Here is a 17,552-nt window from a genome sequence, read left to right as displayed (position 1 = left end):
GGAGACATTGGAACTCCTTTTTCATGACATGTTATGAGCAGATACATCCCCCATGATTATAAACCATCGAAGTTCTCTAAATTTAATGGCAAAGGAGATCCGGTCTCTCATGTGCTCAGTTATCGTCAAGCAATGGTGGGTCTTTCTAAGGAAGATCATTATTTGTGTCAGTATGTTGCTTCAAGTTTGACAGACTCGGCACTCATCTGGTACACGAAGCTGCCCATAGGCGGCATTCACTATTTTAAGGAGCTCTCCATCAATTTCATTGCGAAATTTAGTTGCAACCGGCCCTACATTAAGACCACTGATGCACTGTTTGACATGAAGATCTGGAAGGACGAGTGTATTAAGGATTTCACCAAAAGATTTAATAAGGTTCAATTGCATGTTGACAACGTCGATGAGACCCTCGCCATTGCAGCCTTTAGAAAGGTATTAGATCCCATTTCTTGTCTATACACGTCCTTGAAGAAAAAGAAGCCTACGATCAACATGACAGAGTTGCATGCTTGGATCGATAAGTATGTGGAACTAGAAAAGGACCAATTGGATAGGGAATCTTCTCATAAAAGAGTGATAATCAGTGTCACCTCCGCTCTTGTCGGTAGGAGCTATGCTAGTCATTATGATGATAGGAAGTCCGAGGAACCACAGTCGGAGCACAAGTCAGTCGACAGGAATTCCTATAAAGATAAGTCCAAGAGGCAAAATATTGGCAACATGTCAGGAAGTGAGCAACTACCCCCGCTGGATAGGGACTTTACCACTTTAACTCATCCTTATGAGGACATCTTCAACGCCATCAAGAACAAGAACATGTTAAAGAACCCTCCAAAGATGAAGCCCGGCTGCACTACTGGAGCTAGGAACACTAACGTGTACTATAAGTTCCATAAACAGGCCGGTCATGGAACTAAGAGTTGTATGTCTCTTAAACATGGGATTCAGGATCTCGTAGACCGAGGTTTACTAGATGAATATGGGTACTCCAATTTAGAATATTGCCGCAATTCCTGGCACCAATGTACACAATACGAAGACAGGAACAGATAAGGTAGTGATTCACACGATCATTGGGGGCAATTCGAAATGCCCATTTGAGGAGTTGAGTAGAGGGCAAAGGTACCAGGAAAGACAGGCGAAGCATTTGCGTATCATTAACAATGTCACTTCCAAACCGACCAAGGAATTGTCCATAGTTAATCACATGCATAATTCCAACTCCACAGTTGTTTTCACTGATGACGACGCTAAAAGGGTTTTCTTTCCACACTCGGATGCATTGGTTATGTCCTTAGAAGTTCCTGGGTGTGATATGCATAGGATAATTATCGACCCTGGGAGCTCTGCAGATATACTCAACTATCATGCTTTCAAACAAATGCCGATTCTATAAACAGAATTTTGTCCCGTGAAATCTTCTTTGTATGGATTTAATGGTGACATGGCCGATCCAGTAGGAGAGATTGAATTGACAGTCAAGGCTGCTGACGTTGCTTTGAATGTCAACTTCACGATTGTCAGGAGAGTTACGCAATATAATGCTATTCTTGGTAGGAGTTGGGTTCATCACTTGAAGGCGGTTCCAAGTACTTATCACCAAACATTGAAGTTCCCTCACAAGTGCAATATTGTGGTGATCAAAGGAGATCAACAAGCTTCCAAGCAATGCTATGCAGCTCTTCTAAAAAGTGGTTATGGAATAGCTCCAATAACACTGGGGGCAGGTTCGGTACCCGACAAATAGCAATTACAGAACGAGTCCCCCTCTCAAGGCATAATGCCGGCACCTTTGGATGTAATTCCATTATATTCTATAGGGCCGGATGAGAGGAGGACTCCACCAACATTGGAACCAGTTGACGAAGTAGACATAGGTGATGGTTCTAAACCTCAACTTGTCTCAATTGGCACCATGTTGGACCCAAAGACTAGAGAAGAGTTGATAAGTTTCTTACAAGAATTTTGATATGTATTTGCTTAGAGTTATGAGGATATGCCTGGAATTGATCCCTCCATAGCCTGCCATAAGCTCAATTTGGATCCGAACGTCGTGCCAGTTAAGTAGAAACTCAGAAAGATGGGTCCCGAACGTATTGAAGCTATTGATTGACAAAGAGGTGGATAAATTGCTTAAGACCAAGTACATACAAAAGATCACATACCCCACTTGGATATCTAATGTTGTTGCAGTCAAGAAAAAGAATGGGATATGGCGTACGTGTGTTGATTATACGGATGTGAACAAACATTGTAAGAAGGATTGCATGTTTTCCTCTTCCTCGGTCGTATTGACACGTTGGTCAATGCCACTACAGGACATGAGATTTTCCCTTTCTGTGACGATTTTTAGGGTTACAACCAGATACTCATGTACCCTCCTAATCAAGAGCATACTACTTTTATATCTATTTATTTATTTATTTTTCACTTTATTTTTTTTCTCAAATTGTTTTGGGCAGTATCAGGGCTTCACAAGTCCTGTTGTCGCCAAAAAAACAAAAAAACTTCTAAATATATAAAAGAAAAAGGGTGATCTTGGACACACTCTAAAAAACACTCCCATACCCTAATTTTAAAATAAATAAATAAAATTGTTTTAGACACATTTATATTCCTAAATTAAATTTTTTTTATTAGGCGTACCTAAGACGACAAAATAATTTATTTATTAGAATATATACATTGTGGCACTATTAAGGACCCAATACTAAACCCTAGATACTCTAAGTTTTTCACTTGTAACTGAAAAAGAACAAGAACGTGTTATTCTTTTTCTATAAAAAAAAGAAGAAGATGATCTTGATTTTTTCTCCAATAACCTCTTCTTTAGCAATATTACTCTCACTAATATACATACAAACACCCACCTTTGATTTGAATCAACTAGTAATGGGGATGAATACCAACTAACCTAATAAGGATGAAGAAAAAAAAAATCGAAATCAAATTTTGACGAATAGGAGAAGAAGAAGATTGTTGAAAAAAAATGTGTTTTTTTTTGCCCCTATTGGAAATATGCCCCAAATTAATTTGAGAGATATTATTGGACTAAGGCGGTTGTTGGGGGTATGACAAAACATTTAGTTAGTTATGGAGTATGAGAGTGTTTTTATGGATGTGTCCAAGATCGATCACCCAAGAAAAATACTTTGAAGAGGCACATATTACGTACTTGAATTTAATTATGAAAGCTAGCTTATGAGTTTTTTTTTTCTTAACATTTCATAAAGCTCGAAAGCTCCAACTAACTTGTTTTCAGCGTTCAGAAACATTTTCTTGTTTGTTTTTGTTTTTTCAATTAAGCATCCAAAGGCTCTAATGCTCTTCAGCGTTCCGCGCTCAAACTTTCCCTGAATGCTGAAAAACGAACTCCTCAAACCCAATTCCAACTATTGCCCTTCCAATCATCCTCCTGTGGAAATTCAAGTTGTGATTCTTCTTCTTGCACAAATAAATATGCGGTTTTGGTGGGAGCAAGGAAAATAAAAAAGAGAGATAAAAGAGGAGAGAAAATAAAGAAGAGGGAGAGAGAGAGGAGAGAGGATAAGAATAGAGTTAGTTGTTTTGTGCAAAACCGTGAGATCTCTAGAGGTTGAAGGGTCGATGGGTTGGTTATTCTTTTTCCAAAAGGAAATACTATGGTGTGAAGCAGTAACATGGTTAAAGCTATACCAAGTACAATAATTGGCCACCTATTAATTCCATAAAATCTAATCCCCCTCATTTATATTTTACTCTAATTTTCCCAAATTTAATTATATTACATAGGGTACCTTATTACATTTTTTTAAAAATGTTAATTAATTAATATATTTTTATTGTGATTTTTTTTTATTCCAAAAAAATCGATGTGGTCTCTATTCAATCAAAATCAAAATCAAAATCAAAAGGGAGATTAGATTTGTTTGCATTTTGCAATATTTATAGCGTACAAAATGCATTGAAATTGCACTATTATTAATATTTGGTATACAATTACTAAAAACTACATATTTTATATTTACAGTTTACTTTTAAATTAAAAGTGAATATGTTAAAAAAAAATCAGATACAAACTTGGGTAAAATCGCCCAAATTAAATGATTTGTATTCACAATTCAGAATTTCAGAGTTGATATAAAACAAACAAGTTTTTAGAGTTCAGTGTTTAACATTCAGCATTCAAGAGGGTGGGCACATTCAGAGACTAAAAAAACAAACGGGCCATAAGGCTTGAAAATGAAACCACACTGACCCCTGAGATCGGTTGGTTGATTCATAATATTTCTCTCTTAGTAATCATTGGCTGAAAAATTTACTATTTCCCCTATTGGGACCTCTAAGAGCATTCCCAATACAAGTCACTATGAGGAAAAATTGAGAGTTTTCACCTTTGAATACCAAAAACTTCTTGCCCAATGCAAAGATAACAAAGTTGGTGACTTGTAACTAAGTCACAACGAGGGTAGCACTTGCTATTGAGATTTTCACTGAGTTTTGAGCTTCGGACGGAATGTTTTATTCTGTCTCGTGTGTTTTATTTTTTTTTTTAATTTTTTTTTTCAGTTTTTTTTTTCCGGATGGAATGTTTCATTCCGTCTTGCGTGTTTTTTTTTTTTTTTTTTTTAACTTCGGACGGGATGTTTCATTCCGTCCAGCGCGATTTTTTTATTTTTACATTCATACGGAATCAAACATCCCGTCCGAGATTCAAAGTCACCTCTGCATTGGACACTCTCACTTTGCTTTTCACCAAAACGGTAGCAAAGAGGGGAAATCGAACCTACATGGAGGTGAAAAACACTAACTTGCATTGGGAATATTCTAATAATGAGTTTATTTCATGGGATCTCAAATCTACATGAAGTCATGAAACAGTTATAAACTATAAACTATTGTCTATTGAAGTTAGTTTAGATAGGAAGTTTCCTAGTTAGTTCCACCTATGTCATACTTTACCCTTTGGTAACGAACAAGTATGAAATCAAGAAAAAAACTGGCACCGGAAACATAACAAATCAAACCTTCGAATCATATGAGGCCAATCAATGATTATTTATCCTGGTTTTTCGTTGAAACTAAAGAATAAGGTTGCTTGTATCTGCTTAAATATTATGATAGATGAACTTCTAAGACATAGTATAACATATATTGAAGTCAATGAACAAACTAAAATTAGACTGACTAATTAGTCAAACGGCCAAGATCATATTATAATTGCCGCACAGTTATTTTCTTATCCAGTTTGAGCTAGCTGTGTATCACTGTATCGTGTACATTTTTGAGTCGTTCTTCTCGTATATGCCAGTTTTATTGTATTTTGACATTGTAATTCAAAGTAGTAGTCGTTATCTCCTTATGAGATAGCATCAAGTCTGATTAAGATTATTGAATCTGTAATGGTTCTTGAGTGCAATCATTTTTTCAAGGTATCATACGTTTCTTGAGAACCATCAAATGTATTCAAGGTTAGCATTGTGACCTAATGCCCATCACAAAGTCTAACTAATGTACCATCACACGTCTGAAGGTCGAACACTAACATTGGTAGATTTTCACTTAATATATTAAGTTAGTTCTGCAAAGTCCAGCAGATCGATAAACTTAATATCGAAAAAAAAAAGCAGATCGGTAAACTTTGATCCAAATAGACTACCAAGTACTAACACAGATAATATATAGAGCACCTCTTATTCAAATTTGATTAGTACATAGAACTATAACTAACAATTTCTGTTTTCTATCATTGTGTATTTTCGCCCAAATAAGTATCTGTTACATGTTTTTTTTTGCACGTTGCATGTGTATTTTCCCCCAAATAAGTATCTGTTACATGTTACATATTCTATTTTTCACATCTTTGAATGAAACAAACGCGTACTCCGCCACCAATTAAAGTCCAAACTACAATTGAAAAAGTCATCACTGAAACAAGTTGCTGTTATCTTCACTTTGTAGCTGAAATAAAAAAAGTAAAAACCACCGCCGCGTTGTTGCATGGCTGTACATTAGTTCATAGTTTGAGATCTTTAGAGGCTTGTTGTGCGTTTAAAATTCTGGTCCTTGGCAGAAATCCAGAAACATGATTTGAAATATTCAACATTAACACGATTTTTACTCTGCTATTGATATAATACTCACTTCATACACTTTACAATACACATATATCCAACTCTCAGTTTTTGATAATGAAGAATATATAACAACTTATAAAATACCTTAGAATTGTAAATGTCACCCACCCACGTTGAAAACGACAGTCTTGCAACTCAATCTCATGTCTATATAAGTGAATCAAATATTAAGAACATCTCAATAAAAAAAGCACCAATTAGCCCTGCTTCCTATTCATTGATGGTGATCATGACAAAACTACTCCTAACGTTGCTATCCATTACTTCTTTCATGTCATTTACAGTGTCAACTAATGTCTCAAAAGATATTAATTGGTGGTGCGCTAAAACTCCATACCCAGAAGTTTGCAAAGACCAGTTCAAATCTCATTCTTTTCGATCATCTGTTGTTTCCAAAAAGAAATCTGAATTCAGAAATATGGCTGTTCAAGCTACCATTGAGAAAGCCTTAACTGCGCAAAGTCACAACCAATGGTTGGGACCAAAATGCAGAAATAAAAGGGAGAAAGCTGCATGGGTTGATTGTTTAGAGCTGTATCAAAACACAATCAGCCAACTTAACCATACCGTCAATCCCAATACCAATTGCACTGACGTCGACGCACAAACATGGTTAAGTACAGCACTTACAAATCTTGAAACTTGCAGGAACGGTTTTCTTGAGCTTGGGGTATCAGATTTTGTGCTTCCTCAAATGAATAATAATGTATCGAAATTAGTACGCAACACCTTGGCTATTAACAACGTTCCTAGTACTGAGGAACAGAGTTATACAAACGGATATCCAGATTGGGTAACAACTGGTGATAGAAAGCTTTTACAAGCTTCGGCATCACAGGCTAATATTGTCGTAGCACAAGATGGTTCAGGGGCTTATCGAACCATTAACGCAGCTATTGATGCTGCGTCAAAGACAAAGAGAAGTGGTAGGTTTGTGATACATGTCAAAGCTGGCACTTACAAGGAAAATGTTGTAATTGGGAACAGCTTGAAAAACATCATGCTTGTTGGTGATGGAATGCGGAGCACAATTATCACTGGTAGCCGAAGCGTAGGTGGAGGTTCTACCACATTCAACTCTGCAACTGTTGGTATGTAAACGAGTCTTAACATTTTTCTTTCTAACAAAATTAAGTATTAAAATGCATGTCACTAATTCAAGCCATAACTCATTTTTACAGCGGTGACTGGTGAAGGATTTATCGCTAGTGGAATAACATTCCGTAATACAGCTGGGCCACAAAATCATCAAGCAGTTGCACTCCGATCAGGGTCAGATCTATCTGTGTTTTATCGTTGTGGTTTTGAAGGATATCAAGACACTCTTTACGTTCACTCGCAAAGGCAATTCTACAAAGAGTGCTACATTTATGGTACTGTGGATTTCATTTTCGGAAATGCAGCAGTAGTTTTTCAAAATTGCATGATCTTTGCAAGGAAAGGAATGTTAGGACAACAAAATGTGGTCACAGCACAAGGTAGAACTGATCCAAATCAAAATACCGGGATAGCAATACATAATTCTCGAGTAATGGCTGCAGTTGATTTGACGCCAGTTTTGAGCCAATACAGAACATATCTTGGACGACCATGGAAACAGTATTCCAGAACTGTTTACCTTCAAACGTATATTGACACCTTAGTTGACCCTGCAGGATGGTTGCCATGGGATGGAAATTTTGCTCTTGATACATTATACTATGCAGAGTTCAAGAACTCAGGACCAGGCTCACCGACTACTAGACGAGTCAAATGGGGTGGTTATCGTGTGATAACTAATCCGTCTGAGGCGTCGAAATTTACCGTAGGGAATTTTATAGCTGGTCGGTCGTGGTTACCTGCCACAGGTGTGCCGTTTATTGCTGGTCTCTGATTAGGCTTCCATTTCGCAGTTAATGGCTTCAACAGTCAATCTTATATGCTTGTCATTCAATTTGTTTGTTAAATTATTCAATTCATTTGTAAATAAATTTGAATAAATGTAGAAATGTTTTCTTGTTAATTATAACAGTGTTGATTGTTAGCTGTTATTTACCAAATTTCGACTGATACATTCAGTGGCGGAGCCAGGAAATTGGGTGAGGGTAAGCCATAACTAGTCACTATATAAAAACTAAAATAAAATAACACCCAATTTGTCGAATTTTTGTTTTCCCTTGCATATTTTTTAAAAGTAAAAAAGAAAAAAACACAATTCGAATCCCATCACAAAAGACATGTAAATTTTGGAATTACAAAAAACTAGATTGCTTAATAGATCAATTTAGGAGAAAAATATAAATAAAAATACACGGACATTTAGCTTTAGAAAATTAGGAACTTAAGAAGAAAATGCCTACAAATATATGCTTCTTACAAATATATATGCTTATGGGAACCACTTTAAAATTTCACAAATGAAAAAAGCAATGAATTCTTTGGAACTGTAAGAAAAATAGTCCAAAAGGCATTGGGAAAAAAAAATAAGCACTTAGGCGCAATAAAGAATATTATAGAATGTTTAGACATTTTTTTTTGGCTAAAGGGTAATTAATATTAATAGCAAAAAATGGTGTTACAGACTTACAAAGCGTGATTTGAAATATAATTCTCATGTTTACGCTTTCTCAAAAATCTATAGTGGGTAAGCAAAATTTGGATTTTCAAACTAGCTTGTTGCGCCAACATGGTTTATGATCCCACCATTGTTTTAAACTGTACATGTTTAGACACCAGTACATTTTTTTTTTGTGTCACTTTAGCATTTATTTTAATTGTTTTCGTTTTCATTCAATCCCAAAATTCCAATCAATGCCTTAAGTAGATTCAAAAGTAAATTTACTACAATTTTATGCAACAAATTAAAATTGTAATAGACTCAAGTAACCGATGGATTGAATTCATTACATACAAAATTGAATTATAACTAATAAAATTCATTATAAAAAAACTAAAAAAATAAGAGATTGGGGAATTAAGGTTTAGAAAACATACCAATAAACATACATATAAATTATTGGGCTGAGACTTGAGAATGTTATTACTCTTTTTTTCTCTTTCATCTTTTTTGTTTTTCCAAACAAAGAAAAACACTTGCCAAAAGTGTTGTTTCTCAAAATACATAAAATTAGAGATGGAAAGCTTTCTCATGTTAGTTAAGGGAAGGGGGTTTTTATTTTTGGTCGGCTACGGTGAGGGTTTAGTAACAAAATCATTTTTATATATATACTAGTCACTTTTTAAGAAGAAATTGAGGGTGAGCTAGGGTGTACCCTGGGTCCCCCCTGGCTCCGCCACAGGATACATCATACGTCCATTGAAGGAAAAATGTATGACAGTATGAGTGGCACACTGGCTGGCACCAAGACTGAAATTTGTTTAACTGAAAACTTGAAAAGTACACATTATACTGAGGCCCTATAGCGAAACCAATGGGCTTACCCATGCTTTGGTCCAAACGTAGTATTTTGGAACTGGGTCTGTGAACTATTGTGCAATATAAAGCCCAGGGAGTTTTTGAATTGAAATCCTCACTAGCTCAATTCTAGCCTACCGTGTAGGTTTGCCAGCCTACTTCATTGTTTGAATCATTTTGGCGGGGAATACCGTAATAGTATGAATTAAAACGTAGAAAAATGTTGCAAGAAGTTGAGAAACTGATTGGCTGAGAAATAATATTTGTAATAGCCATTTGACCAGCTAATGACTCAAAAGCCTAAAGTCTACTTGAATAAATAATATATGTATATTGATAGCTAATGATTCATTGCTTATAATATATGCATACTTTGTTTGAAGGGTTAATGTTTTTCTAATTTTTTTAAAGGGTTTTATTTCTATAGTTTTGGGTTATTATTGTTCATGTTACAATAAGTTGCCTAGTTGCCGATGAAAGAGTATAGGACCTAGTAGTACCTTCTGGCGAATGCTTGCATCGCGGGTTTTCTCTAGACCTAAAGATTGGGAGTTGCACTGATCCCATCAATTATTGTTCAAATATTGTTGGTTCTAGCAACATGACATTCTGGCCAGAGCCTATTCCAGAGGATTCAACGATAGATACATTTACCAAGTCTACAGATTCACCAAGTTTAAAGCATTAAGCTCAAAATCAGATGACCATCAAACAATGTGCAACATTGGATAAAAGGTTGAGCTTCAACAACCAAGTAAAGCAAGCTACTCAGTAATCAGTAAATCATACTGAAAGAAAGTCTGTAGCAGAATATGAGACAATGAGCTGAACACAATCAATTCAAAGAATATAGGTAAAACAACATCATTGTAAAAATGTTTCTATAACCACCATGGAAATATAGCTAACATAGAATATGATATATTCGTTGAACAGCCGACTAAAAGACTCCAGTGAAATTGACTACCAACATATGTTGCATATTGGAAAGACAATTGACAAAGTATGTTTGTTGCAGTAAGCTTCATCACAAATAGTTTAAATGAAAGACAATGACCGAAGAGTGAGTTTAATGTAGGTATATTATCCCTTGGAATAACAAAAATATCTAATAAAAGTAACTTTCAACATATAACTTGAGCATTTTTTTGTATGCCTGCAACGTAAATTTTTTGGCGCACTTCGTTGTATATGTCAGGAGTCCATTAATGAGTTAATCACAATCTGTTCTGCAATAAGAATAATTTTAAGCGTCAGTTATTTATTATTTCAATATTTTATTTATGACTATTATTGAATGAGTAAATTACCTGAAATCCTAGACATTATTTCTTGGCATTTGGTTATTCATCATCTTGTTTGATTTTAATGCGTTGTTTTTCAAGATAGTATCTAAAATTCTTAATGTGATGACGTTCTTTTGCATAATGGAGTTGTGATGGTTAAAACAAAAGCACATTCTTGTGTGACCATTGAAGCACTTCCCATGAGATATCTTTTGGTGAGAACTATGCATGTTCTTTTCCATTGTATGGTGTCACTTGCGTTATTAGGGAAAAAAGAACATGCATTGAGCTATTTTGAGCATACCTAAGGACACAAGACCATTGAAACAAATAAACGTATTCAGATAGACCTTCGTAGAAAAGGTGTCAATCCATAAAAGTTCTTCATTATATATATAAAGTCACTCGGTAGAGTGAGTAAATAGAAGTTTAACAATAAAAAAAGAGTAGAAATGGAATAAGAAGTTTATAGAATTCCCCGTGAACCAATTTGCAATATAATCACTCAAAAAGTTTAACTAACATACCCTCATCACCAAAACATATAGGAACTTTGGACGATAAATGTGCCAAAATATAGGTAGAGAGGAACACCTTGTCAGCTGTATTCAATGACTTGTATCATAAATACCCCAGAGAGTTTTTTCTACTATACATTCAGTGGAGGGGCAAAGTTCAAAATAGCATCATCAACCACACTCAAAAACATTGCTAGCAAGTCTAGCTACTGCTTGATTCGTTACCCCCTAACCCATGATGAATCATGTAACTACTAGTTTCCTACTTATATATTTTATCATATTAAGACAATACCAAGGTGCATGTTATCAGTTATCAACTATGTCACGCTCCAAATTTTATAATGACTGATTACCAAAGACACATGGCATCTACAGTCATTATGAAACTCACGACGTGATCAGACCAACTAAGCAAAACCCAAACTAAACAAAGACAGAATAATCTTACAAATTTTTTGACAGAATCTCTTCTGTATTTTTAACATTTCATAAACTTAAATCCTGTTATAACCTGAAAATCATAACAATATAGATATCTCATTGTTTAATCCAGTTACTTAACCGTCTCGACGAATGCCAGAACAGTTAAATAACCCTTACGCCTCAAGACAATTTAGTTCCTTCCCTAAGAAGGCATTAGTTTTTCTAGCGCGACTAAAATGTACTAAAAACATTGTATAATTTACATCATGACTGTTAGTTCCTCTATACATTTTGAGGCGTCCTTTTATTAAATCATATGTCTCATGACAATGTTGTACAAATCAAGCTCACTGTCTAGATTAGGAATTTCAGATCTAACAACTTTGCCATAATCATCTGGGTTGCTAAGCTTGTCATTTTCATCCAAGATTAAGAGCATATGAACGTGTGGCAAACCATGTTTTTGGAACTCGATCACATGTACGTGGGCGATAACTTTTCCGAGGACACCCTTATTGAACAAATCTTTCTTTAACTCCTCACATTTTTCATGAAAGACTTTTGTAGTAAGATCGGGCCTATCTTGTGAGGTTTGACCTTCCTTTAACCTTTTTGTAATTTCTGACCAATTTGGATTGCATGTCATGGTGAGGAATATATCCGGTTTTCCAAATTTTTAGACCAAAGCCATTGTGTCATGATATCTTTCATGCATATCTCGTGGGCTTCCTATATATGATGGCGGCAAGATCGTTCGTCTCCCGACATTAGCTGTACACATACATACAACATGAGATATTGAATTATTTAATCAATGAATAAGCAAATAAATTTTCTTTCATTTTCTTAAGAAAAAAAAAATGTCTAATGTTGTACCAATTGATATTACATCACAGTTTTGTATCATGTTATTTCACAACAAATGTTGGTGACCTAAAATCATAGCAAAAGTTGGAATGTCTTCTAGCTTCAATAACATGTTGTGTTTGTGTTCACGAATAATAGAGGAGATAAATCTCAATAAAGAGAAACTTAAAAGTCCAAAGTTCTCAAATAATTATCAGAGATACATAGATTGAAAACCCAAAAACAAATGTTTCATCAAATGAGGACAGGAATATTATCCTCGATAAGAAAATGAACTGAACAAATCACAGTAAAATAGTTTTAAAATCTTAACTATGTAAAGAAAACTCTAAATGCATAAAACATGGTAGTTCCATAGAAATCGGGATCTTGTCAACTTTACTTTTTAGGTCACTTCCATAATATTGGTCTCAATTTCCAACAGAAAATCAATAAATAATGGACAATACTATTTTTTTTTATAATCTCCTTTTCAAAAGAAAAAGAATAATTATAATTAAAAAAAATCAAAATCAAAATCAAAATAAAATAAAAAATATAAATAAAAATAAAAAAGTCACGGGCGTCTAAACAATGTATAATGCAAATCAGACGTGTGTAAACGTCTTATATGTCTTACCTGCATTTGTTTCACCCCTCTGTACGGAGTCATGCAACCCTTGGTATAACTCGGCTCTTAAAGTATCTTGGTTGTCACGGATAAATCTCAATTGTTGAGTCGAAATCTTGACATATATACATATCGACTACATATTGTGTTGAAGCCGACCGCCACGAAGCAATATTGAGTCGTGGTTATCCTGGATCTAGTGAAAAGTAATATGTATTTTTGTCAAACAGAAAGATAAATTAATTAACTGCATGTAACACAAATAAACAATTAATTAACATCAGAATGTATAATTTACCTGGAGCAGGTAACAATAAAACTCACGACAACTGATTCTTTGAGCATCATCACTGAATATATGCAAATCCCATCCAAAGTTTCCATAAGGGTGAAGTAGTGGATATTGGGGTATAGAAGCCCGGCGATTGTCGGGCACATTTAATAAATCACCAGTCATAGTTTCTACAATTATATCCCTTTCTTTATGTTCAGCAGGATTCTCACCCCCAACTAAAACGGCAGCTACTTAGGAAGATGTTGGTAGAGTATAGTGATGTTTGTCAGATGGCACTTCCTTGATATGTAATTGAACATCCATTGAATTTTTCAGATCTAGCAATGCGGCGAAGAGCAAGCACGAAAGGGTTCGATCAAGAACTTTCTGCAAAATTGATAGAACTTGAGGATTCAGCAACTTATTTTCAGATAGTCTGTTCATCATTTCATGATCAGTGTCATAGACATACATTTGTAGAAATCGCGGTCATTGGTCATGTGAAGGTATAAAACCACCAATTTTATGGTAGATGGATCCCTGGGCTCGATAAGTGTATACTCCATCTTTACCACTAGCTAGTTTTTCATTGAAGTGCACTCCTATTGAGGTGAAAGCAAAGACATGGTTGTAAGCACGGATGTCTGTCCTGAAATGCGCACCTTGTTCCGACTGTGTTGTGTATAAATACATCAATTCTGGAGGAGGATCTAAAAGGGGTAGCTTAATTTTACCTCCAAGACAACAAAATTGATGGGATTCAGATGGAAATAACTCTGCATGACAGTGAGTGCAGATACGTATGTTGCTTATTTCATGTCACTGAAATTCTGGAGTGTCAACGAAGCCTCTTGCACAGTTGTGATAAGATTTCTGTAATGAGGGAACTTTTATAGAGCGAAGAGTGCTGACCCACTTGCCTTTAATCTCATCCTCTTGCCCTAGCAATAGTATACGTAATTATTGAACATTATAAAATATATGTTACAAACCAATACATATGGTAATATCGGAAAAAACATTCATAATAAAAAATCAAACCTTGAATGTCATTCATGAAGTTGATATTATCTACATCAATGTCATTATGATAGCCATCAATGTCATCTCTGATTGGTGCACTTAAAATGGTACTTGGGTTATCTGATAGCAATGTAAAGATTGAGTAAAAAGAATAAAAAATAATAATAGTTAAAAAATAATAATAATAATAATAATAATTAAACAACATACCAATGACAAAATCTAGATTCATTCGATCTAGGAACAATGTCGTAGACAAAGGGCGGTTACTCAACCTGTTAACTTCTGATTGTACGTGAGTCTGGATGATATTAAAGACTTACTTTGAATCAACAATAGGATCAGAATGTGGCGGTATACTTCTGTTGTGCAACTGTTCACTATCTAAATGTGGAGGTACATTAAAGTCGTGCAAATGTTCTGTGTGTTGGACTGTATGGCTTGCAGATTCAGTCTGAGCCTCATACATATTATTAACATCATTTGGTTAATAATAACAAAAGTGTTAAAGAAAATGTAAAAAAAAGGAAAGAGTGGGTACCTCAGAAACACCAGTGACGACAAAGTGGAGAATATTGGAAGTGAGAGCAGTTTGAATGAGTTGAGGAGCTACATTGTAGACTCTTGAGTCCGGAAGGTGAGATCATAAGATCAGGTGCTGCAGCTTTATCGCCGGAAGACCCCTGAGAGACAATCCCTACTTTGACCAGGAAATCTTCAAGAGTCATCTCACCAAGAGTGGGTTGCCTCTCCTAAGCTTTATCCTCTTGATTACTGCTAGTATTGTTGTTGTCTTGACCTTGCTGAATATATCTCCAGACCTCATTGACGATTTTTTTGTGGAGGCTGGGCTGATGGTGGAGAGCGGAGGTGGCATTGTTGTTGTCTTCAGCAGTGCACACAGTTCATACTCCCAAGGGGTTTCCCCAATAACTGGTTTTGAACCTCATCGAGGGTGAGACTGTAAAAGGAAGTTTGGCAAGATAAAGGAAGGAATTGAGAGTTGTGTTGCTGCTGGTGACCGCTATCGGCTTGAGAACCCATGGGATTCCTATTGCATTCTCCTTGGGCAGCCCACTCTGGACAACTATCTTCTTCATCAGTGCATTAATGGCACACCACTTCTCACCCTGAAGAACAGGGCATCTAGCATTTGAGATGTTTTCATTCGGTGCTGTGTTGGGTTGCACATTAAAGAAGAGAAGAGTATTCCCTTTAAGTGGTTTAACGACATAACCTGTCCTTGCACACTCAGACCATGTATCTTCCTTCGGTTGGCTGTTTTTAGACTGATAGCAGAATGTATAGATTGTGCCATTCAGAAATTAGAATTGGAATAATAGCCAATAAGTAAATAAAAGTAGTGTTGACGAATATCCTTCCAATCACATACCTCTAATTTACGGAAGAGAATCTCGCCACCATGAGAGACATTTGATAGATACAACACTATCTTGTTGCCATCAATGACTCATCAAATCGATCTAGCTTTATCGCCATAGTAATCAAGGCGCTCTCTAGTATCTTCATGAACATAATGCATAATTTGCACAGGCTCACTATTCTCTGTAAAGTATACGAACATCTTTTCATATGTACATGTACACGATCAAAGGCAACAACAATATAACAAAATTAATATCAATACAACTGTATTCGGTACAGCTTAATGGTTTGTATACATTCTACGATACTAAAATAATTAATTTAACAATTAAAACTCCAATTCTAATCAATGCCTGGTTCATCACTTAACTTCCTAGAGTATGGAATTTAAAGGCTAGTGAATCCAACACCAAGTTAACCTAAATGTATCAGAAATTCAGAATGACGCTAATAACCAAAATTCAAAGATTATTCAAGCAAGTTCAAGCAAATGCAACCCTTAAGTTGGGTTGAGATGCGCAAGCGTGATGTTATACTACTTGCCTCGCACATCCAACCGGTCCAAGTAGGTTGAATCACCAACTCTTGGTAAGTAAACTTAAACCAAAAGACTAAACTTTCAAAACTTAAACTTTGTCTGAGCCTTATACATATTAAGAATAGCTATGAACATAATAAGTTCCATAACAGCAGAGACTTTCTAATGGCACTAATGTGTAATTTTTAGTTTTTTTAAAACAAAACATCTATTTCCTAATAAAGTAAACAATTATAACAATTATTTCACATTTGACAATTAGAGAAGTGCCATGATTGAGGAGTGGGGACTCCATCTTCAATCATTAAAGACATCTAAAAGGCTCGGGATTCAAATTATGGCCCATACTAACTTTTTCTTTTCTCCATTAGTTGTTTTATATCAAGTGTATTTCAGTTTACTATAACATGATTGTAAAACATCCAGAGGACATATATACATCCAAAAAGAAACAGAGAAAAGGGGCAAACTATCTGAAATCATGCTATTAAAATGGCTTTTGCAGTTGTCTTCATGCAGTACTTGAATGTAAAAAGTAAAGAGGCTTTTTAGATGATCAAAAGTTTATATTAGGATGAGAACTCACAGTCATAGGCCACATACTCCAATGGGAGTAGATATAGGGAGTTTCTCAAAGCCACAAAAGCAATTCTCCGATCAAGAAGCATCTGTAAGAGAGAACATTCTAAACCTGAATAACATTATAAATACCAGTACATGATAACCCGCCAATAATTGAATGTGTATGGGCAACATATTTATATCGATTCGACCAAAACCAATAGAGACATATGTTATCGATCACTAAAATATGGAACTATATAATTTTTTAAAGGGTAGACAAATTAACTGCAACCACCCACGACCCACAAACAAATAAACATGCACACCACCCTGCGCAAAAAGCATTTCCTAACTAAAAGGGAATCAAATCCCAAATCATCTCTCATGCAGTTAGTTTAATTTGAAAAGAATCCATACCCTCGGCGAGGGTAGTCAACTGCGACATTAGTATCACGAGGGACAAAAATACAAAGCAGCAGCCCACCTAAAATCAAGGGCAAAAAATGATGTCGTACATGTAATATGAAGTGAGATAACAAATGCCTTA

At 35.4% G+C, this 17,552-nt stretch overlaps 1 protein-coding gene and 1 pseudogene across 1 annotated transcript; one reads left to right on the top strand and one right to left on the bottom strand.

Annotated features, from left to right (window-relative positions):
* The first annotated feature begins 6,319 nt into the window (after positions 1 to 6,319).
* LOC147513125 (pectinesterase 2-like) lies at positions 6,320 to 8,121 on the top strand. The gene is made up of 2 exons (XM_086596153.1): positions 6,320 to 7,210; positions 7,301 to 8,121. The coding sequence occupies exons 1-2, from the start codon at positions 6,340 to 6,342 to the stop codon at positions 7,990 to 7,992; spliced, it is 1,563 nt and encodes a 520-aa protein (XP_086452279.1). The 5' UTR covers positions 6,320 to 6,339; the 3' UTR covers positions 7,993 to 8,121.
* Positions 8,122 to 12,050: 3,929 nt separating this feature from the next.
* Positions 12,051 to 13,677, bottom strand: LOC147513124 (uncharacterized; annotated as a pseudogene).
* Positions 13,678 to 17,552: the final 3,875 nt, after the last annotated feature.

This window comes from Coptis chinensis, chromosome 3 (assembly GCF_015680905.1).
Source record: "Coptis chinensis isolate HL-2020 chromosome 3, ASM1568090v1, whole genome shotgun sequence".
NCBI classification, from domain to species: Eukaryota; Viridiplantae; Streptophyta; class Magnoliopsida; order Ranunculales; family Ranunculaceae; genus Coptis; species Coptis chinensis.
This window is presented reverse-complemented; position numbering and strand designations above follow the sequence as displayed.

Coding starts and splice junctions, on each gene's coding strand:
- LOC147513125 (XM_086596153.1), top strand. CDS start 6,340: ATGGTGATCATGACAAAACTACTCCTAACGTTGCTATCCATTACTTCT. Junction 7,211..7,300: donor ATTCAACTCTGCAACTGTTG/GTATGTAAACGA, acceptor TCATTTTTACAG/CGGTGACTGGTGAAGGATTT.